The sequence below is a fragment of the Mugil cephalus genome, chromosome 12 (genome assembly GCF_022458985.1).
Source record: "Mugil cephalus isolate CIBA_MC_2020 chromosome 12, CIBA_Mcephalus_1.1, whole genome shotgun sequence".
Taxonomy (NCBI): Eukaryota; Metazoa; Chordata; class Actinopteri; order Mugiliformes; family Mugilidae; genus Mugil; species Mugil cephalus.
Window position 1 is genome coordinate 18,004,398 of NC_061781.1, and position 23,444 is coordinate 18,027,841.

The following is a 23,444-nucleotide window of genomic DNA, read 5'->3' on the forward strand; positions in this document are numbered from 1 at the left end:
GTGTGTGTGTGTGGCTCAGGGCTGGGATTTCGGGCTAAATATTCAAAATGGCGGACGGAGGAGCAGCGAGTCAAGATGAGAGTTCAGGACCAGGTAATGATTACAGCATTTTACATATTCATACTCATATTCAAACTGTGTTACTCACAATTTATGATAGCGGGATACTGATGAAACTCAGATTGACTCGCAGATGAGGACGACGTGGAGCGGCGTTTTAGTTTACACACAGAAAGCCAACTGTAATTTGACAGAGGAGGAAACGAGCTATTGCAGTGCGACGGCAAATTACATGGAAACATGCCTCCCCCCTTTGTGTGATTAGACGGCCGTGCGCCGCTACATATTCATACCTCTCTCGACTAATACAGTTTAGCATATTTTATTAGTAATCGCCGTCTCGGCTCTGGCCCGTTTATGACACATTTAGATGTTTTCACGGGCGCAGTTTGATTGAATTGAGGATGCTAGCGAGCTAGCGTTAGCTCCCGTGCTAGCGCTGGGCTTTGTGTTGATGCACACACACACTGAAGCTTTTGAAAGAGGTTTGCATATTCATTTTTGACGGGCCGGGCAGTGGTTGTGCGGCTTGTTCCCCATTTCAAATGCTATTTTATTTGTGTTTCACTAGGAGGAAATAAAACTCAATACACCACACCTGGCAGTTCGTTAGTGCCTAGCTCGCTGTGCCTCAGCTTCTCGACGTGATTTTGTAGCAGAGCGTTTTTTTTTTTTTTTTTTTTTTTACCTCAGTCTTTTGTGCTCGGCGCAGTGGAGCTACAGCAGCCTGTTGTGTTATTCATGTGGGCCTGTCTGAGCCGGAGTGCGGAGTTCAGCATATTCAATCGACCAGAAGCTGGAGCACAATACAAACCAAACACAACACGTTAAAGCAACGGCTACTGTTTATTTCACGCACGTTTTATTTAAATACGGTTGTCTTCTGCGTTGCTAAGCGACCGCAACTTAAGTCGTTCTTTAGCCCAACTTTAAATCATCCATTTTATCTGTAATCTTAATAGTTTCTTAGGATTTTTTTTTAGTATAGCGTTGTGTAAAAGTGTATTTTTAAGAGTAGACTTAGACCGGAGTTGAGCCGACCACTTTTTTTTTTTTTTTTTTTTTTCTCCTCATGTCGAGGTGGGAGTAGCCTGGTACCGCGTTGGTTAATCCAAATTATCACAATATTTTAATTCATATCCGTAGCTTTTTTTTGTTTTTGTATATCGCAGGCGTATACCTGCGATAGCCCTTCTTTGTTGGAGGAGTTTCGGCTCGCTCGGGCTGTGCTGAATTCAGAGTCTGTACCTGTGTACCCCCTCCAGGCACAGGGAGGGTGGTGAGGCCCACTTCCGGGAGGCCACAGTAATAACAAGCATGGTACTCTTATTATTATTACTCACTCTGCTGCCTTCATGGCGGGCAAGACGCAGCTTGATGGCACTGTTTCGTATTTTTTAAACTCTGTTTAAAAAAAAAAAAAAGTTTTCCATTTATAAGTTTGTTTTCAAAGATGAGTGTATTGTGTTGTAGTGGCTCCACAGGGAGGTTCATTATCTGTCCAAAAGTTTAAACTTTTTGGTCGCTAGTTCAGGTTTTATGTGGCAAACTTTTGAAAATAAGATGACTTGATGACTGTACAACAGCAGGGGAGGAGTGAAGGGGAACGGGGGGACAGTACCTGCACTGACTTTTATTTTCATCTCAATAGACTCTTTTTTAGCAACTTCAAACCACTTCCACCACTTTACAATAGATAGTATGTGTATGTATGTATGTATACATATATTTATGTTGTATTTTATCTTTGACCTTATATTTTAAGCATTGTTTTTGTATGGGGCAGTGACTAAATGCATTTCTATCTATCTATCTATGACTTTGTCTCCGTCTCATACCATGCTGAGGAATCTTTGCAAGTCAAAGCAAATATTGACTGGAAATGTGGCTTCTTGTGTGTTTCTTCTTGATTTGTAGTTAATAGTTAATTTTGGTTTCATGCCTCGGGCTTTCGTTTAATATTCTTTGTGATGTAAATACGCTTATTTCATACCTTGTCTGCTTTGTTGGTAGGTGAATCACAGGGTAGCTTTGCCCGTAGCAAACAGTAGTGTCACGTTACAGGTAATTTTACCTTATTCATGTATTTAAACAGTCATGATACTAAGTTATGAGTTTTGTTTCAGGGAATGCTGAAAAGTACCTCTTAAAATAATACGTCCTTACGTTTTTTTTAATGTTTTGTGGCTGTGTGTATAGACTGACTTAAAGGAGAAAAAAGTAGCTTATTAAACTGTGCTGCTTAAAGAACAGATGAGAAATAATTCTGTCTTCCTCACACTCTACTTTTCTCATTTAATCAGTTTTACAGTTCCACTCTCATTCCTGCCTTGTAGTTCCAGCATGAATATTCATGGATGTAAACACGGATGTTATGAATAATGCATCGTTCGCAGTAATAAATTCAGTACATGCCATCTCAAAGTATTGAGAAGGCCTCCGTGAAAGCTCCAGTCAGACAAGCTTTTTTCATTGTAGAGGAAGAAAACACTAACTAATAAGCGCTGGCTGTGTGCTGTCCACAGGAATATATCTACTTGTTTTAGGTGATATCTAGTAAAGCGAGTTATTCATGAGTACGCAACACAAAGCCAGAATGCCCCAGTATGAATACAGCAAGGTAAAGCAGGCATTTGGCCAGAAGACGGGCCTTTATCACCCTGATCAGTGTCTTGAGGACAAATAAACACACCACTTTTCATCAGATATGAAACCTGTTTTATAAATACCAAATGACAACAGATGAAAGTAGAGATTGTGACTGATACAAGTTGTAAGTTGTAATATACATTGTGAGGGTTTTCAGGAAAAGTTCCTGGATGATCGGTGGATGATTTACAAGTTGCATTTACCAAACAACTACCGTATTGTTCCTGACGGCTGCCATGTGTCGTGCTCACTACTAAACCCCGGCCAACATTTCTTTAATTGATTTTAAGCAGGATGCAGCATGTCTGTGTGAGAAAATATTCAGACTAATCAGCAGCAATATTACAAAAAATGTACCTTGTTTCTTAGCCAGATGGGATTAAATTGTTGAATTATAGAGTAAGGAAATGGAAAGTGAGACACAAACACTTGAATAACAAGAAGTTAATGCAAATATCCATCTTGGTCAACGCGTATGTGCAGCAAACTGTTGGAGTGAATCGTGTGTCTGACCTCTGCATGTGCCGATTGGAGGTGGTTGGATATTTCCCCTGGCCTTCCCTGAGACACTTCACTTTAATTTGGTTAGATTGAATTTTCCACCTAGCCTATAGACGGCTGGCTAATGACCACCCAAGAGAGATACCACAGTAGCATACAGTGGTGTTAGCCCCATTACTGTTCATCAGATTACACTGCATCCTGTACTTGCCTCGTTTGGGCTCCGTCCAGTGTTTCCGTTTCCACTCTCTGTTGTCAAACAGTTTAGGCTAGTAACTAGAAATGAAAATAGTTATATATTCCTGTTGGTGCTGCTTTAAATCGGAAACTTTAGGTTGTTGTTAATTGCCTCATATTGAACAATTATCCGTCGGGATTAATCACTGTTCCAAAACCTGCCTAATTCTCAGACTGATCCAGATTTGGAGAAGTGGTCTTGATGTATTCTGTGTTTTAAGATGAATGATATAGGTTGTAGGGCTGAATGTGGATGTGCTAATTAAGTTTTGCTATGTCTCATGTCGAATCTTTCCTCTCACATTAACGGCTCGGCAGTATTCAGCCAGCCTTTCCATATTATACCGCTAATGAGATACCTATTTAAAATTCTCTTGGCAGGATATTTGTGTAATGCATTGTTCCATGGAAAGGTTTTGCAAACCATTCAACCGAGTAATTGTACATGTTGTTGGAGTGCGCCGCTGATATGTGGCTCCGAATTCACTTCTCCTTTGTTTTCTCATTTGGTTAGTGAACACTAATTTCTTGACCTCTCCGGCATGCTTTGTTGGGGCGACCTTTCTCTAACTTTTAACACTAGCGTGGCATCTGTACTCCGCCACAGCCCACTAACTAAACATTGGGCCCGGAGGTAAACTAAAACCTGCAGAGAATCACCGGTGTTGTTTTACAGTTCAGGACGGTTATCTCTTCAGGTTTCTCACGCATTTAAGGTAGCACACAAGTAGAGAAGTGGTAATAGGTGGCTAGAATTGGGGATAAAGGGTTGAAATGACTCCAAATGGTTAATCAAAGCTACTGAGTAAATAATAAAAATGGAAATCTGCTTATTGTGGTTGTTTGGATTAAATCACAATAACATTCTTATCCTTGAACTTCGTCATTTTGGGCTTTGGGAAATTGTGAACAAAGGATTATTGGAGAAAATAATTGTCAGGTTTATTAAAAATTATTTTTTTCCCTATCCCTAGTATACAACAACCAATGTATAATGGGTTCAAATGAGTACTATGACTGTGCAGTATCTGTAAAGGTCATATATATATGAAAGCTCAGAGTCAGCTGGTTTGGTTTGAGTTTGCTTGAAGATGTTTCACCAGTGATCCAACAACTGGCCCTTTGTCGGCCTCCTGATTGGTGTGCAGACCACAAACCAAGGTGCCACAACCCTTTGTCAAATAACTCCTGTGTTACTGTTGCGTGGTTAGTTAAACAATAGCCATGTGGCAGGAGCTATTTTTAGCAATTTTGCTAATGTTGTGCAGACACAAGAAAAAATACTACCTGGTAACCACACTTACCGACTGTATGCCAACCAATCAGAAGACCAACAGTGGCTTACATACTTGGCATCAAAATACAAACCTGTAGAGACCAATTGAATGAGTTGTGAGTGTCTCAACAAGTCCTGTTGCCTTTATTTTTTATTTAATTACAGTTGCAGTATCTTATATGATGATTAACGACTGCTCACGCTGTTGTTTGTGTTTTATCAATGGTTTCGGACCCTTTTGGCCTTGTTTGATGTGGTCAACCAGTTCAGTATGTAAATGTCTTTCATTAGGCGGTGGGATAAGTGAGGGAGTTGATTGGAGCTTTAGTCAGGAGCTAAGCTCCTTCCCCCTGCAGACCACAATACAGCCGTGCATTCCAGTCTAATCAGTCACTGGACACCTGTGCAGCTCCACGACCCGACCGTTTCCCCGCTGTATTAAAGTCTCGGCTGACGTGGAAAACGAATTTTAAAGAGCTCCAAAATGAAATACTAATGGAATGTAAAGCTAATCTAAATATGCTAATCCACGTACACTTCATAAACATTGACGGCTGCAGCCAGCCACCCACTTTTCTCCAGTCACTGGCAGTGGAATGCTTTAGCCACAGGGGGTCTAGCAGTAATGACAGGCTTGTGGTGGATTAATGTGGAGTTATTTATTTCCGATTGAGCGACTCCCCCCCTCCCCTCCCGCTCATACCCTCCCTCCTTTTTTCAGAAGTTGGGCTGGGTCATCCAGGAGATGTTCCGAATGAGCAGTCGTAGACGCTCCATTAATGCAGCCCGTCTTGCTAACATGCCCGGACCACCGCTGACAGACCTCATACTGCATTCTGGGATATCTTCAACCCTTTACCTGCTCTTAGCTAATTACTTTTTGGGGTCTGCACTCGCACAGTAATTGGTCTTGTGCTGCCGCCGCCGCCGCCGCCTCCCTTCCCTCTGCTACACCAAGTACTAGTTTGAGCACTTTTTTTTTTTTTTCTTCCTCCTCCGCTCTGTCGTCCTTATTCCCCTGTTTTTTATCGTCCTCCAAAAGCCATCCAATTAATATGCTAATGAGCTGATAAATATTTATAGGGGTTTAAATTATGCAGAAAGCTTTCAGAGCCCGGTGTGAAATGCGTTGCTCGCAGGACTTCAAAGCCTTGCATTGCTAACGAGACAGGAGCAGATTTGCATACGGCTTTAATCAGCTGAATACTGATTATGCTTCATTATAGAGTTGGAAGAGGAGGAGGAGGAGGAGGAGGGCGGTGGCGGCGGTGGAGGAGTTGGAGGAGGCCGCCAGCTGCACTTGTCGTTTGTTTCATTCCAGCAAGAGAAGGAGAGGGCGAACTTTTTCAGACAATCTTGGCAAACGAGAAAGAGAGAGAGAGCGAGAGCGAGCGCGAAGGCAGAGTAGGCACAGTAAAAAGAGAAAGGGGCAGAGCTATAAGAAAAGAAAAGAAAGGCACGGAGAGCTGTTTGCCCCAAACCCTGTTGGCTTTCCCAGTGTGCGTATCCCAGTGTTGCTCAGTGAACCGTGTGGTGGACACTGCCACTGTGTCTGTGTGCTGCTCTGGTTGTATTGAACTCTGCTCGCCGCTGACCACTGGAGAGTGAAGAGAGAGGGGGGGGGGACGGTGGTGGGAGGAGGAGGACCAGCCTCCCGATACCCCGTCAGTCGGGTTTGCCCGGGCAGAGGCAATTTTTTTTTTTACTTAATTGGTTTAGCAACCATGCTGGAAAACACAGGTGGAGCGGGAGCGGGTGAGTTTGTGACGAGGTTGTGACACTGCTCAGCTGGGTTTTTATTGCCGGCTGGTGTCGTCTTGTGTGTGTGTGTCTTTTTTTTTTTTGCATTAATGTGACATCACCTACTGTGCGGTTGTCTCTCCCTGACGTGTGACTGTATAGAGCCGTGGATTTGTGTTGGCATTTGATTTTGTTTGCTGCTTTGAATGTGACGGAAACGCATTCGCCGGCTAGAAGCGCAGTTGTGGGTTATGTTCAGATGACGAAAGTGAGCGCACCCCTCAAATCACTGAGACCGTTTGAGTCCGTTTTTTTAGTGAGCGTGAGTGTGTCTCACTGTGTCTCTGTCTGGCTCTTTCAGATGCTAAAGTGAATAATCAGTCAGAAACTACTAAATGTGCAATGGAAAGTGATGGCGGCAACACCGGTGAGTGACCTCCAGCCCCCACCCCCTCCCTTTTTCTTTTTTTTTTTTAACATGTCATGTCTGAAAACAGGATGTGCCAAGTTTTACCTCCTCATTCAACAGGTTTCAAATTCATACCTAGCAAATCTTTCAACGTTTCAGCTAATCACAGAAGCCCTCGCTTGCTCTCCACGATCACATCAACTGATTTTGGGGGGGAAATAATGAATGGCAGCTTTCCAGAGCCCTCGTGAGAAGTCGTTTTTGTCAGATGAAGTGTTTATCTCAGACGGCACAGTTTCCCTCACTTGTGTCTGTTGAATATTACACTGTTTTGTTGAGTCTCAACGCTTCACTGATTCCCTGATGCAAATTATGAAACTCGGGGGAACGTTGCAGATTTGCTGCACCGCTTTATGTTGTGCAGTTTGAAATATATTAAAGGTGCTCAACGCTTCCAATTTTTGTGTAAATAATTCTGTCGTCATGTGCAGCTGTTCATTTGCTGCAACTTTAAAAAAAAAAAAAAAAATGTTTTTCTTGCACCTGAAAACTGTTTGTTTTTCTCAAGTCTACTGGGCTTTCAGTATTTTGTTCCTCATTTTCTGTGTTAACAACAGCGTGTGCATTGTGTTGCCAGTTAAACCACAGTGAAAACATCTTTGAACTCCTCTGACGACGCCTTTCGTGAATTGTGCTTCTTCTCTCCTCAGGAATCCAAACCAATGGATTGGACTTTGAGAGGCAGACGGTGACAACCACAAGTGCAATCACTAATGCACATGCACAAGCGTTCCTCCAACAGGTACCCACGTCACGCACACAGCCCCTCAAGTGACTTTTTGTTTTTTTTTTTTTGTTTTTGTGGAAGGGGCAGACAGGATCGTTTAACGTGATGTCACAGATTTGTTTTTAGCGTGACGATAAAATATCGCATGAAGTTTGAACAGAGGCGTGTGCTCATCTGCACTTAAACATGCACAAGCAGAAAGAGTTCATTTAAATGAGCCAGGCTCTCCTGGCGTCGCCTGGCAACAAGGCAGATTAATCAACCCTGTATGCTAATTAGCTGCTCTGCGGTTGCTCGGAAACAGATGGCAGAGAATATGCAAATCTATGCAGAATTTACATGCACTGCATAACAGTTATTTTAATTAGCATCTCAACTCTCCCCTCCCTTCCCCTCGCCTCGTCTCTGAAGGCTGCAGCACATTTTAAATACCCACTTTATCGCTGCCTCTTTAATTCACATTCACATTCTGTTTGCTCAGAGACTAAAGGCTCATTCTGAGAAAGTCGCCCAGGTAGCACAGAATGTGATGTCCCATGGTCTTTTTCAGTTTTATGCTTTGTAGGCTGAATTATGCTTTTTTTTTTTTTAGTTTTTCCTCGTCCTTAAGTGTCTCATGTCTGCAAAGTTACAAAGACTAAAGTCCTTGCCAAAAGGAAACACTGCTCCTGAAACGGCTCCTTTGCAGTCGAGCCTTTTTCTTGTGTAAATAACCTACATCCATATGCAACATGCTAGTGGCCAGTTTGACGTGTCCTCAAGTGAAGCTCCTGAGTGAAGAGAGTCGTTATTAGTTTCCTTCTATGCAACCGTAAGATTAAGTGAAGAACCAGTGGTTATAACTCATTGTTAGAACTGTCCCTCAGCCTAATTATCAGCTTTGGCCTCCGCCTTGTTTTCAGTTTGTGTGGAAACATGCGAGGGTGGTTCGGGTCTGTCAGCTTGTTCTTCCACTTTCATTATCAGACGCCGCTGGTGCCGTAGCTAAAGCATCAGGAACTCTTTGGAGCCAAATCCTAGTTATGTTTGGAGGCATTACATTTTGGAAAAATGCTCAATCTAAGCGATTAACAAAGTGAGCATGCTGACCAATTGGAGAACACCGGAGCGTTTCAGGCAGTGTGAGATGATGACTGGTAGCAGTGCACAGAATCAGGAAAAACATGCATCTTAAACATTGAAGCATGTAAAGCTGGTTTTGTAGACCCCTAAGATACAATTATGAGCCAGTAAAAGAGCATGATACAAGCACTTTATAATGTTAATTTATATCTTGGATCTCATTTTCACTGTAACACCTATGACATGAAATTAAGACTCGGTTATACGAAGGTTTCCTCTAAGCCACCCCCTTCTCTGCTTCACCTCCACTAGTCTAAGTCGGAAGACTCGGGTGCTCTTCCGACCTCCGTCCAGCAGAGCGTTTTGCCACAAACCCAGTTAATGTTGGCCGGGGGACAGATTGCTGGAGTAAGTGGTCTCGCTGAGTTGAAAACCAGTCGTAGCCGCGTATCCTTTGGGGGTGACACCTCAACACGGCCAATCTTGGCTGAAAGATTGGACGGTGAAGCGATACGAAAAGCCTGGTGTCTCCCTCTGCCTGTGTGCTTGTTCATTCCTGTGTTTCATTAGTCCACATCCTAACTCGCCCATGACAAAAAAAAAAATAAAAAAATAACTGTTTGGTCGTAGTGTGTGTCTGCACACTCACTGTTGGGCCAGACACACTGTTCATGTCCATCGTGTCCTCACTATCGTTGAGAAGACCGTACCGATGAATGCGGTGCTTTCTGCATGTGGGGTTGAGTTTCAAAATGACATCAGCATCCTCATTTGCACTTGTGTCTGGTCCAGCTGCATGACTCTCGTTTCCATCCGCCTTTAACGGCTCATATTTGTGTTGCCACGATAACCAAAGTTTGCGAAAGGTGAAATCCAAAAGATACATTTCCACGGTGCGAACACCAAAAAAGATAAAAATGGAGATGTGGCTGATGAGGCTGTTTAAATTCAGTGAACCGGAGCAGCCGTTGAAACAACATCGTAGGCAAACAATCCAATTAACACGTTATTGTTGTCGCCGACAGGCCTAAACCAAGGCAAGAGTAATGATGAGTATTATGTAATAAAAACACATCCCCCGTATGTAATATTATGCAAAATACTCATGCAACACAAACACACGCTTTGTTTCTTTTATCGTTTTCTGTTGTAGTGTTGTGGTCAGCATCACGTTTGATATTGAGCTTTGCATGGACGTCGAAGCCAAAACCTCGGCGACGGCACCAGCACGTGTGATGATGCTTGATTGTGTTCCTTTCTGTTTCCTCTCTCCCTTTTCTGTGACCTCCGGTGTCTGTTTCTGTGCGGACGTCTCTAACAGTTGGCCCTGACCCCAGCGCAGCAGCAGCTGTTGATCCAGCAGGCCCAAGCTCAGCTCCTGGCTGCAGCCGTGCAGCATTCGACCAGCCAGCAGAACAGCACCACCGGGGCCAGCATCTCTGCCACCGCAGCGACACCCATCACCCAGCTGCCCCTGCCGCAGTCCATCCAGATCGCCCCTGTAAGAAACCACACCTCAACTCTGTTTGACTGTCTGCAAATCCTGAAATATATATTTTAACAAAAAAAAAAAAAAAACTCACAGGCATAAAAATGTTTAAATAAAACTGTATATTTAATTAAGAAAGTTAAACTTTGTTTTAGTGCAATAATTTCAACAGTTGGTTTGGAGGATTTGACATTTCAGATTGTTTTCAAATCAAGACAGCAGACAACTCCTGGGTATTTTATAAGGTAAAAAAAAAGACAATTACATTTACATTTAGTGTCAGTGATGTTATGTTATCAGACAGTGTTTGGGTCTTCAAAATGTTTTGAAGACTTATTCTATGCACAAGTAAGGAAGCTGTTTAATTAGAAATAAGGAAAAATGTGCAAATGTGATTACTTGCTTTCGTCAAAGGAAAGGTATTAGAATAAATCAGAAAGATGATGTTTTAGTTCTCAGCATTTAAGTTGTGACAAAGTCTGTTGTAATGGCGCCACCAAAAAAGAAAAAAGAGAGTTAATATTTATTCATGTTTGGATGGAGAATGAAAATCTACATGACCGTATTTATATTCATTTACAGCAGCTACAGCAGCAGAATCTAAGTCTGCCCCAGTTTGTTCTGGTTCAACCCAGCCACCCGATCGCGCCACTGCAGACCACTCAGTTCATCATCTCACAGACACCGCAGGCCCAACAGAGTACGGCAAAACACTCCCACTGCTTGGTTTACACGCTGAGACATAGATGAGACATACTCCAAAAGTTTGTTTACGTTACTGAAGCCTCATTATTATTTTTTTTCCCCTTCCTTCCATTTCTGTCTTTTTACTCTTCAGGCATATTGCAAGCCCAGAGTCTTCTAACTCAACTACCTCAAAGCCAAGCTAACCTCCTGCCGACTCAACCAAGCATCACCCTTGCAACTCAGGTTGGTAACGATGCTAGCAGGTCTTTTAAACTCTGAAACGTGCTTCACACTGTAATTCATATCAAATAAGTCAAACTTTAATAGATTTACATGATGTTGTTTTATTTATTTTATTAAATTCTCCCGCGTTTGTTCAGATTGTGTTTTTACTCCTCTGTGTGGACTTTATATTTCTGCCCCCTTCAGCCTGCAACTCCGACCCGCACAACAGCAGCCACACCAATCCAGTCCCTGCCCCACAGTCAGACACCACCCAAACGGCTGGACACTCCCACTTTGGAGGAGCCGAGTGATCTGGAGGAGCTGGAGCAGTTTGCCAAGACTTTCAAACAGAGACGTATCAAACTGGGCTTCACGCAGGTGTGTGTTTGTGTGGTAGGATTAAGGAGATCGTCATGATTGACGGAGAGTCATTCATACTTCTCTGTCTCCGTCCCGCTCACAGGGGGATGTCGGCCTGGCCATGGGGAAGCTGTACGGAAATGACTTCAGCCAAACTACCATTTCTCGCTTTGAGGCCTTGAACCTGAGCTTTAAGAACATGTGCAAACTCAAGCCGCTGCTGGAGAAGTGGCTCAACGATGCAGGTTTGTCCCTGAACCCACCAGCACGATGAGCGGGAGGCGTAAAGTCTTGTGCCGTACCTCGTCTTTACCTCCGTTCCCTTCCTTTTCGTCGTTACTGTTTGTGCAGAGAACCTGACATCTGACCAGGCCCTGTCCAGCCCCAGTGCCCTGGGCTCCCCGGGCATGGGCATAGAGGGCATCAACCGCAGACGAAAGAAAAGGACCAGTATCGAGACCAACATCCGAGTGGCCTTAGAAAAGAGCTTTCTGGAGGTGAGAAACTCATACTTCTGGAACTCCTTTGTGTTTGAGTTGTAAAGTATAAGTAAATAAGATGACGCTGAACTTGTTTTTAATGTTGTTTGTAGTATGATCTATCGTAAAACCTCACAGTGCATTAGTCTCCTCAGTGCTGACAGGGAATCCCTGGTCTTTTTGCCTCTTCAAGCAGAACCAAAAACCTACCTCTGAGGAGATCACCATGATTGCTGAACAGCTCAACATGGAGAAGGAGGTGATTCGGGTCTGGTTCTGCAATCGCCGACAGAAGGAGAAGAGAATTAATCCACCCAGCAGTAACAGCATGGCAGGAGGCAACACCCCCATCAAAACTATCTTTGCCCCCAGCAGCCCTTTGGTGAGGAAGCCCGTACTGGAAAGTTAACGTGGAGGGAACAGCGTTAAATCTTTACATTTGAATTCACGTTTGAGCGACGTTCATCATACTGTGCATCCCTCTCATTCTGTCATGAAGGTGGCCAGCACAGCAAGCCTTGTGAGCAGCCCAACTATTAACACACCCACCACTCTGACTGTAAACCCAGTGATGCCTCTCACCAGCACCAGCGCCAGTTTGTCTTTTACAGGTGTGTGTGTGTGTTTGTGTGCCTCAACAAAAGTTTGTATTTTAATTGCACAAAATGACTCATCTATTTATTATTATTTCGCCACAAGGCACAACAGTCGGAGCCACAAACACTGCGTCCGTCATCTCCACTACCCCTATGGTTACCACGGCAACCAGCTCCCCGTCTCTAAGCCCGTCGCCGACGACCATCCAGTCCACGACCACGGAGAGCAAGGCCGGCACTCACGCGCAAACGATCGTCACCCAGGCCCCGACGTCCTTCGCCAACGCTTTGGGGACGGGTCAGGTGATGGTGGCGGCGTCGGGGCTGTCGGCGGCGCTGCAGGGCGCCGCCCAGTTACCCACCAGCGCCGGCTTCGCGGCCATGGCCGCTGCTGCTGCCGGGCTCAACCCGGGACTGATGGCGTCCTCGCAGTTCTCTCCAGGGTTAGTTTGCAGCATGATTACACAAAGAATCTGACTTTTAGTTCTGTTGAGTTCACCCAGCTGTTCAAGTGTCGTGTGCGTTGACCTGTACCATTTTTTTTTTTTCTTTTCTTTTTTCCTGTGTGTTCAGGGGAGCCCTCCTCAGTCTGACTCCAGGTGGCCTCAGCAGTGCACTGAGTCCTGCTCTGATGAGCAACAGTACCCTGGCTACCATTCAAGGTAGTGCCGTGACAACACACTAAATATCTTGCTTTGCAGAGGTTTTCTAGTCTGAGACAATACATATATCTGTTTTTTTGTGGTGATGTGTGTAGCTGGTAGTAACTATAACCTAAAACAAAGCAATAAGAAAAGCAACTAGACTTGTTTGCTCTTCTTGAAGATGTTTCCCCATCATCCAAGTGGCTTCTTTGACACTAAATGACAGGTGGGGAGTTTAGCTTTTTATTGGGAACATCTGTAGGTCTGTTAATAATACTCGCCTGTCGTTAGAACTCTCGAGATTATTCACCCCTGATCACACCTTGAATCTTGTGGAGACTCTCTGGCCATTAGTGGGTTGTTAGAGAACCACTCATTGTGAGGGAAAAACAGAACACCTCCCAGGCCAATATGAACAACATCCTCAAACTGTGAGCAAGTATTGGTTTGTTAATAGACCCTAGTGAGCTTCAGAAAGCCACCACTCACAGTTTCTAAATAAAAAACTAAACTCCCAAAGATGCTCGGTCAGTCCGCTCAGTCTTAATTGAGCTGTGCTCGAAATTCGAAACTCCTCCACACTAGGTGGCGATAAGTGTCTTTTCAGCAGGTTAATATGACCAGATGGACAATAGTTTAGCTCTTTTTAATCTCGTACATAATGTGTGCGCTACTTATGATTCAGATAAGGTGCCGTATTTCTCAGGTGGCTCTTCTACCAGCTCTGTTTACCTTCTTCTTCTTCTTCTTCTGCAATCGGCTTTCATTGATGTTTTTGTTACAGGGTCATAGGCCAACGCAGCGGTTGTGAAAGTCCGATTAAGCGTATACATGCCGAAAAAAAAACAATTTTCAATCGCATTATCTGGGTGTTTACGTGTTGTTCTGTTATAGTCTGATTAAGGCAGTAATTAGTTTTTTTGCACATGCATGTAAACATACTGAGTGACGAGGCTACTTGGTTAAGTGATGAAACATCTTAAAGAAAACTCAAACAAATCCAGTTTTAGTTTTGTCTTCGATATGTTGTGACCTGGATGAGAACTGTAACTGACGTAACTGATAATATTTATTTATGAGTTTATAAGTCGTCAGTAATGGTTGAGTAAATAATCAGGGACAACTGCAGCCCAAAAAAATAACAAGTTTAATACTATTTCCATGTGCTATATAATTTTATTTTATTATCTGGGCTTTAATTTTCCATCTGTCTCTATATCATTGCATCTACATGGAAGACCAATCATGACTACGTTGGAAACAGAGTAATGTAATATAATGGTTCAGTAAATTAAGGAGTAGTTAAATGAACTCAACGATGATTAAAAAGAAGTAAATAAACATCCATCAAGGTAATGTGGGTAGTGAAAGCAGTGAATGAGGATGTAATTAATTAAATAAGAACACAGTATCTCAGGCCACGCCCCCAAGGTTTCATCCTGCTGGGAGAAAATTAATAGACAAATTATTCCTGCTGAGCAATAATACTGTTTGATTATAGGGGGGAAAAAATTGTAATTACACTAAAACAGTTTCTCCTTGATCATTTTTTATTTATTTTTTTCTATTAAGCCATGTTTGGTCTTTCAAACACCAAAAAAAAACGCATACACCAACGGTTTCCTCGTCTCGTCCGCAGCACTGGCGTCGGGCGGAACGATCCCCATCACCTCTCTGGACGGAGGCAACCTGCTGTTCGCCAACACCTCCGCCGGCAACGCGTCCAACCTGGTGACCACGCCGCTCTTCCTGAACCCCCAGAACCTGTCGCTGCTCACCAGCAACCCCGTCAGCCTGGTGTCGGCCGGGGCGGGGGGGCTCCAGGTCGCCGCCGACGATCATCATCAGGCCACCTCGGCTGCCGTGCCTGTGCAAGCCTCCACCATAACCACTGCCTCCAAGGCTCAGTGAAGCCAGTTGGGCCGTGTCCACGATTTTACGCCCTGTTTCTCACGCCGAGCACTACTCTCCTATCACACACCGTGTAGGGAATAGGGTGGGTCTTTGATAGGCTCCGTGCTTCACTAACAACCCAACAAACTTTCCATTGTATCTACCATTATTTAATCCTTTGCTGCCACCAAAAAGAAAACAACCTCAAAAAAAAAAAAGGTTGGGCTTAATTTTTTTTTTTTTTTGTTGTTTTCCTTTATGAGTCTTGGATGTTTTTACCACAAACAGTAGCCTGATGGACGCTGTTGTTGTTGGCCTGCCGCTCCTCATGAACCTTGACGAGTGTCCTGGGGAGGAAAAAAAAATCCCCGGCACCTTCAAGCCGTTCAAGTTTTGTACATAAAACCCACCTTTGTCCAGGTCAGGACTTTCTCTGAAATACTGCTAACCAAAAACAAACTTTTCTCTTTTAACTTTCAAACGGATTTACTACTAATTTCACTATGTTCAGTATCACTAACGGGGTTTTGTGTGTCGCCCTATCTTTATTGATATCTTTTGGGTATTTTTTCTTTGTTTTTGTTTTGGACAGGCCTTTGACGTAAATCATATCAAAGTTATATTTTGGAAACTTTTTTTTTTGTTTTCTTTATCTTTACTGTCTATATTTTTTTGACACTTTCAGAACTTTGTAAGTCTGATATTAAGTTAAGATTTAACTATCACTTTCTAATCGTGGTTATAAGGCTTTAAAAACAAGTAATAAGTGGCCGATATAAAGGTTATCATTGCTTTAAGAGTCGGAGGGACCCGGTGCGTCTCTCTGAGTCTCTCTTCTGGAAAAACACTGAGTTTTACATTTTTGCCGTGGTGGAGACGTAGCCGCCGAGCGTCTGTAAAACGTCCAGGTGTGGATTTTAGACACTGACGGAGAAAAAAGAAAAAAAAATGAAAACATTACATTGAGAGCTTTAACGTGAGCTGCAGGCGTGCGGTCCCGTGTCTGTTTTGAGGGTGGTTTGTTTTGGTTTGTGATCCGTTGGGGGAAACTGTACATTGCGTTTGGATTCAGAGGTCGAGAGCGGTCGTTTGCATGTGTTGTCGACAGCTCAGGCGGACGCTGAAAGAAAGTTCTGATCCACGAGGCTCCGCGGTCTGTTTTCGTTGAGGACTAGTCATGGGACGTGGTCGTCACACCAAAATGTGTGGTGGCGGTGGCTAGACGGGGTTTATTGTGTTCCTTTGTTTCTTTTTTTTTATATATATATATGGTAGTACCGTCGTATCTACTTGTGCACAGTATCTGTACCAAAAAACTGGATTGAAGAGCTGCAGTCTGCCTGTTTCGGGAGGAATGAAATTCTGTCTTTTTTTCTTTTTCTCTTTTTTTTTTTATTTTGTCTGCAGTCGTTTGACTGGCTTACGTACTTTAAGATATACCAAAAATATTTGTTAAAATAATTGCTGTGTGTAGTCGGTGTAGCTTAGTCTAGTCGATATATTTATGAGTACAAAATCTCTCTTCATTGTAAACAGAATATAGAAATGCAATATTTTGATGATCATTTTCCAAAGATCACTTCTTCTTCTTCTTCTTCTTTTTATTATTTTTTTTTAATTTGACCACGTGTCTCATTGCTTAATTTTGAATTGGCAGCACAACTGACCAAAAAAAATGTGCGATCGGTGGGTTGGGGGGCACGAGAAAGTAGTGTCTTTTTACTTTTTTTAAAATTTTCTTTTTTTAAAGGAAAAAAAAAATATTTTTTAACCTCTGGGGCTTTCAACCTAATTCTTAATCTGGGTTTCTGTGAGCCATTTGATGGCCTGTTTCCCTTTCTAATCTGTTGTGGTAGCAGTTTTTGGGCTTTTCTGAAACACGATGGAAAGGGTCTGTTTTTTTGTTTTTGTTTTTTTTTTTTTTTTTTTTGGTTTTCGTGCTAATATTCAGCCATAAAACAACAGCTTGAACCAAAGTGGTTTTCCTCAGTAGTTGCTGTGCCTGTCTGAGCACACAAGTCGCTGTTCGCTCGATCTCCGCTCTCCACAGATGATTTTTTTCCTCCTCTCCCACTTCGCTCGATACCTGATTTTTTTTTTCCTGATTTGGTGCTGCTGGACACAGAAACTTAGCTTTAACAACCTGCTGCTGAAGCTCCCGGTGGAGCCGAGCTGTCGAGAGGCCTGCATGCTTTCTAATAGCTTTATCACTGCATCCTGTGAAAATCAGGGTTGTGTAGTTTTAGTCCCTCCCGGCCGGAGGGCTCACCTCTGTAAATGCACAGCTCCGATCGCGTCACGTACGACGTCACTTCACCTCCTTCCTCTCAGCCCCGAACATTTTTTTGAAAAACCAGCGCGTTAGGAAACGATTTGCTGCTCCCGAAATCCGTCTGTGGACTAGTTTTGAAAACCGAATCTTACACAACACGAACGCAGCGCGGGGGGTTAATACCCCCAGTTAAAGCCCACACAAGAGCAGCGTTGTCCTGCTTCCAAGTGACTAAACAAATTACCACATTGATTATTGATTAATTGAGACCGTAAGCAGTGAAACTTGTCCATGTTATCCTTGTGTGTATTTCTGTTCTGTTTTAATTATTTTCGACTGAATATACCTCAGCAGCACTTCAACAAAAGGTTCACCTTTAGTCATTTCTGTGTATAGAACATGGTAGAATGTATAAGTACTGTCTGGCTTCGCCATTCACGCTTCATACTGATGAACCATATATAGGAACCATACATGAAAAGGACAACCTACTACTGCTATTTTCTAGTACTACTATTTATGGGGTATTTCCAGGTTTTGAATATTATTTTGAAAATCCTTCTTGCCAAAGTAAAAGCCTTTCTCCTCGCGGCTGGGTGGGTGTGCGTGTCTGCTGCTGGCGTCGCTGGTTCCCCTCTCGGTGGGGGGGGGGCGGCAGGGGGGGGGGGGGCCCGAGGAGCTCAGCCCCGCTCCAGCGCTGTTAGCGGTTTCTTAAGAGTTTGCTCGCGAGATGAACCAGTTGCCGTTTGGCGCCGTAGGATGTTACTGAAATATTTATCTGAGGAAAGAACTTAAGAATTAGAGAAACTGATCTTTTCTTAATTCTATACATATAAATATATATATAAACACTTGTAAGATATTCATATTTTATATTTGAACCAGTATGTTATCAAGACTGAATGTAGTGTTTATCATGCTTACTCAAACGAAAAAAAAGTCTCCCCTGAAACTTTCTTCTTTTTCTTTTTTGTTTTCTTTTTTAAAAATAATCTTTAAAACTGTCAAGACCAAAAAATAAGAAACATTAGAGCGCGACTCGCCCTGTATGTGTGTGTGGTTGTGTGTTTGGGGGGAGGAGGGAGGCGAGGTCTTGGTCCTGTGGTCGGTAGGAGACTGAAGCATCTGATCTTAATCGTTTTATTTTGTTTCGGTTTGGTCATTGTGGACTTTATTTGCTGTGTTGTCTTTAACAATCATTAGATTATTTTCTTTATTTTTTTTTTTTCGTTGTTGTTGTCGTTGAAAAAGAAATATTACTTTAATGCCTTTAAATTGTTTTGTATAGTGTGAGAGGGCAAGATCACTGGCTTTCTTAGTTCGACAAAGAAGATTAACATTATCATTTATGCCTTATTGTTACGTAGAAGACATGAGCATTGTAGCATTATTGTTCTGTGTGTGTGTGCGTGTGTGTGTGCGTGTGTTTGAGTGAGTGTGTGTGTGTGCGAGCTTGGCCGCCGAGCTCACCTGGTGCATTGTTTTCACTGAAACAATACAGTGTACTTTGGGCATTTTAGAGCATGGGATGATTACTTTGCTACTTTTTTGTTTATTTTATTTTTTTATTTTATTTTTTTTAGGTGTGACTCAGACAGGTTGAGGATACCTGTGAGAAAAGCTTTACTAATAATTCCAGCAGGTGTGTGTGTGTGTGTGTGTGTGTGTCTTATAATGAGAGAATAGGGAGGGCAGTCTGCAAACCATTACTATGGTGCATCTTTCCCCATCTTCCAGCAGATGTTTGGAGTGATTTTTAAAAATAAGGGGCGAGACGAGAGAGTACTGATTTTCGTTTATGTCCGGGAGGGATGTTCTCTACTGACGAGCCTTCAAGCAAGGCACCGCCAAGCCAGCTTTTTATTTGCTTTATTATTTTTTTTTTTTTTGGTAAAAAAAAAACTACAGTTTGGTCTCAACTTTTTATTCCTCTGAACTGTCTACTTGGCACTGCCTGAGCTTTTAGCGCTTCAGTAGGTGAGCCAAGTTGTAGTATGTTGACCCACCACACTGGTTTGCTGGTTTTTTAATATGGACGTGTAAGACAAAAGGAGCTGTTGTATACCTCATTTCTAACTCAGTACTGAGTGAAACCTGCTTTAATCTACTTATGGAATAAGGAAAATCTTTTAAAATAATAATAATAAAAAAAAATTATTAAAAAAAAAAAGAAAAAGACAAAGAATAACTCAAACTTGTGTCAGTGGAGAAGCCCGCTCACACCTGTACTTAGCGAAGGGTTGTGGGGAAAAAAGCCGCCACTAGGGGGAGACAGCGCACATACGAGTACTGGTGAATGTCTTCTGTTTGTTCTCATGCTGCACACAATGATTAGTAGACTTCAGGGGAGACGCCTCAAGCCAACAAGTGTTTTAAAATATGCTAATTTGGTCTTATGTAATAAGTTCCCTGTGGCCAAAGTGCAGGAAAACAAATGTTAAATTGTGCATTTTTACATTTTCTTGAACCCCAAATCTAATTTTCTTTTAGTGTCTCCCTCCAACGCTTCTTTAAGTTTGACAATCCTGATTTTGTTTAAATACATGTGTGTGTATATATATAAATATATAAGGTACAGATATGTGCGTGTCTCCCTCTCCCTCATGGCGGCGCGCTGTCGCAGCCCCGCTCTCCTGCGGTACCAACATTAACCAAAGACTTACTAACTTGATTGTATCTGAGCGACGCCGCCCCCCCCTCCCCTCCCTCGCCCCCCTGTCCCCGCCTCACTGATCAGCATCAAATCCCGGCTGCGCGCTCTCAACCCGAGTCCTCGGTGCGTCTGTAAAGAGTCTCAGTGCCTGTGGGCGGGGGTGGGTGGGTGGGTGGGGGAGGCCGGAGGTGGAGGTGGTGGCGGCGGTGGTGGAGGAGGGGGTGGGGGTGGGCATGAGCGAGCTTCTCCGACTGACACGAACCAATGTGGTGGTAGCTGGGTGATGTTTGTTAATACACACTGAGGGTTAATCCTGTGCACACTGTACCTGCTCAGGACTCTGTATGTTTGTCTGTCTTGAGAGCTGTTGCTAGGATGTGCCCCCCCCCCCCCCCCCCCCCCCCCTCTTCCTCCTCCTCCTCCACCTCCCCCCTCCTCCCCAACATCACCACCGTTTCTCTCAAGGGCTGTGGTGAAAATGCTGTTCCTGCCTCTCACAGTGCGTCTGTCTCCTCCTCCTCCTCCTCCTCATCTGTACACTGTAGTCCCAGGACATGACATCCTGCGGCCGTTAAAACTCACTGCTGTGTCCTCCTCCTCCTCCCCCCTCCTCCTCTGACATCGTCTCTTCACTACAGACTCTTGATCAGCTGTGACACTATGCATCACGGTCCTCCTCTCTGCATGGACTGTGTCCCTCCGGCTCAGACCTCTGGCCGTCGGGCTTCAGTGACACTTTGTTTAATGCTTTACTCCGAGTGAGGTTGTAGGGACCTCGCAAAGCGCTATCCCAAAGCAAAAATCCAAATATTTAACTTTTGACAAATGCAGATACCAAAGATATCTCTCTGTCCTGTGTGTCTCTCGTCTGTTATATATATTTTTTTCTCTCTCTCTCTCTCCCTTCCACCCTGCAGCATGTGTATTAAGAGACAAACCCAGCACTGGCTTTAGTCCTAGCCTCAGTAATTCCAAAGCTTAGATGTATATTTTGGTATATTTCTGAGAAAAACCTAGCGTCTGTTTTCTCATTTATCGTAATCTCCTTTTTCTGTCACAGCATGGAACTAATTGCAGAACTGTCTTACTCTTGGTAGGTTTAAGATATAGTATTTTTGTATGTTTTTGGGTGTGTCGTGTGTGTGATTTATCAGTTCACAGCCCAAGTGACCATGGCTTTCATCCAGAGAAAAAAAAAAACAAAGAAAAGGAAAAAAAAAATAATAATATTAACAAAAAGCCAACCGTGTACATATTATGTCTGTGTATCTCAAGAAATGCATTTCTGTAAAACATTTCACGTTGGAAGCTTGGGCTCATCTAAAGGAATGTGTCCCTGTTTTATCTCCCTTTTTTTCTTATTCTGCAGACTGATATTATTTGACTTTCCAGGACTCGAATGTAAAGAGTTTTGGTTTCCATCGTGGAATACAACACTGAGGGAGACTGCTCCGATCTGACTACATATAATAATAATATTATTAATAATAATAATAATAATACTGATAATAATAATTAAAAAAATCAAAAAAGAAAAAAAAAAACATGGCCTCCAGTCATGGCGGCATAGAACTGAAAGATTGTGTAGGAGTTTAAGTATGTGAATCAGGATACATAGTAGATTTTAATGCATTTGTCTGCTGTATTTTCGTTTGTTTTTTATACACATATAAAGATAATCTTTTACTGTAAATGTACAGTTCTCTTTTGTTGTAAACATCATTAAACCATTTTCCAAGTGTTTTGACAATGTGCTTTGTCTTTAATTGGGATTCAGTGAACACAAAGGGTTTTATTATGACGAGTCGTCACCACCGAAACATTCCTCCAGCTTAATGCATGATACAATGTATCGTTTGTTGAAACGGATAAAACTACAGACTACGGGTCCGAAGGTTTAAGATTTAGCTCCTGGCTACCTGGGACTCGTGCGTAGAGAAGCAGGCTCTGAAAGGGGCCCTTGATTCGAATCCCTGTTTTCACTTCCCTTTAGCTTGCTCCTTTCTGGAAACCTACACTCAACAGCCAAAACATTAAAACCCACCAGCTGGGGACGTCGTTAATATTGATTATGATGATGTCGTCCTGGGAAACCTGCGTCTGTACCACCTGAACATTGTGGCACAAATCCATGGCTACAACAACTCATGCTCCTTATATCCCAGTACCTTACAGCTTGTTATCCAGGTAAACAACACAAACACACAACACACAGTCAGTGATGCTTTCATCAAATAACTTGACCTACTTTTTGTTCTTACACATGTTCATTTGTTGCCTGATATATCCCACCAAGAGATGGGCGTCATTCATTTATGATTATGACCAGTTGGTCATGATGTTACGTCTGATTGATGCAAATCCTTGAACACACGTGCATATTTGGTCAATCGAGCAGATAAAACATTATTATTTTTTTCAAGAAAATAATTTGCAGCATATGTGATCATTTACAAACTTGAAGCAGTTAGCATAAAGGGCCTCAATTTACAAAAAAAAAAAAAGGAAAGCAAATGTGGAAAATATTTCCATGAAAAACGTTTCATTTAGCCTGGCCGTTTGAGTTCATTTAAGTTACTGATTATTTAAAATCACTTAATCTATATATATATATAAAAAAATCTCAAAACAGCTCTTCACAAATAAAATAAAATGAAGCCAAAATATCCTTTCATAACAACAGTGAAAAACTCTTACATGTGTCGTTTACAACCACGGAAAAGTGAAAAAGAGGAACCGAAACCACAGAAAGTACCGAATGTACCGAATGTTGTGCTTAATAGATGAAACCTTCGACTGCACGACATCAGTTTGTCATGTGAGCAACGCTGACATGCGGGGGACATCAGCGGGGGGACAGAGGTGGAGGTGGAAATGCAGTCGCAGCCGAGGTGCTCGGAGTCACAGACTCATAGGTGTCCATTTCCCTCCCCTGGGCTTGGTTTGACTTTAGAGAGGAGACACAAAGTTGGAGCTCACGGGTCACAGGTCACAGGTAAGGTGCCAGTTCAAAGGTAAAAAAAAATAAAGTTTGAAATGTAAACATATATTTGTTTTGCTGTTCCTGGATGTTATGGGAATGCAAGGTGCAGTACACGCACGGACGCTAGGGGCAGTGGAGAGTGAAAGTCCACAGTTGTCCACATTTTTAAAGCGTCTGAGCAAATAGACTTGGAGGAACAGCAGGTGAGGGATTCGTCGCATTTTCTAAACTCATTTAAAATCTTAAAATATAAATAAATAATGTGGGCAAGTGGTTTGACTTAATTCGCTAATTAATCCATTAATCATTACAAAAATATATATAATAAAAGATCTCAGATGTGCTCTCTACTTGTGTTTTCTGTTAAACTCTTATCTTAGCGAGTATATTTAGAGTTGCTCACACAAATGCATGTATAGTGTATCTCTAGTCACTGAGACAA

General features: G+C 42.7%; 2 protein-coding genes across 14 annotated transcripts in view; one reads left to right on the forward strand and one right to left on the reverse strand.

Moving 5' to 3' along the window:
* pou2f1b (POU class 2 homeobox 1b) lies at positions 1–21,760 on the forward strand. Of its 12 annotated transcripts, none has more exons than XM_047600234.1 (16): positions 1–93; positions 6,825–6,890; positions 7,583–7,674; positions 9,034–9,129; positions 10,043–10,222; positions 10,426–10,455; positions 10,793–10,910; positions 11,049–11,140; positions 11,327–11,500; positions 11,586–11,727; positions 11,825–11,979; positions 12,155–12,343; positions 12,461–12,572; positions 12,661–13,000; positions 13,131–13,219; positions 14,841–21,760. In XM_047600234.1, exons 1-16 carry the CDS (start codon positions 48–50, stop codon positions 15,110–15,112), a joined length of 2,193 nt encoding a protein of 730 aa, XP_047456190.1. In that variant the 5' UTR covers positions 1–47; the 3' UTR covers positions 15,113–21,760. The 12 variants fall into 12 exon arrangements, with proteins under 12 accessions (XP_047456190.1, XP_047456191.1, XP_047456192.1 ...); XM_047600235.1 differs by having other exon boundaries at positions 12,158–12,343; XM_047600236.1 differs by having other exon boundaries at positions 11,834–11,979.
* The window catches only part of LOC125017304 (T-cell surface glycoprotein CD3 zeta chain-like), a 10,888-nt gene continuing 6,678 nt past the window's right edge, over positions 19,235–23,444 (reverse strand). For both annotated transcript variants that reach the window (XM_047600253.1, XM_047600254.1), the window contains one exon: positions 19,235–22,966. In XM_047600253.1, the coding sequence (XP_047456209.1) occupies positions 22,921–22,966 (46 nt within the window). In that variant the 3' untranslated portion in view covers positions 19,235–22,920. The remainder of the gene's footprint in view (positions 22,967–23,444) is intronic.

Excerpts from the sequence above, each read along its gene's own strand:
- pou2f1b (XM_047600234.1), top strand. The coding sequence starts at position 48 with ATGGCGGACGGAGGAGCAGCGAGTCAAGATGAGAGTTCAGGACCAG. Across the intron at positions 11,501-11,585 it reads TCAAACTGGGCTTCACGCAG|GGGGATGTCGGCCTGGCCAT; the intron begins GTGTGTGTTTGT and ends TCCCGCTCACAG. Across the intron at positions 11,728-11,824 it reads GAAGTGGCTCAACGATGCAG|TTTGTGCAGAGAACCTGACA; the intron begins GTTTGTCCCTGA and ends TCGTCGTTACTG.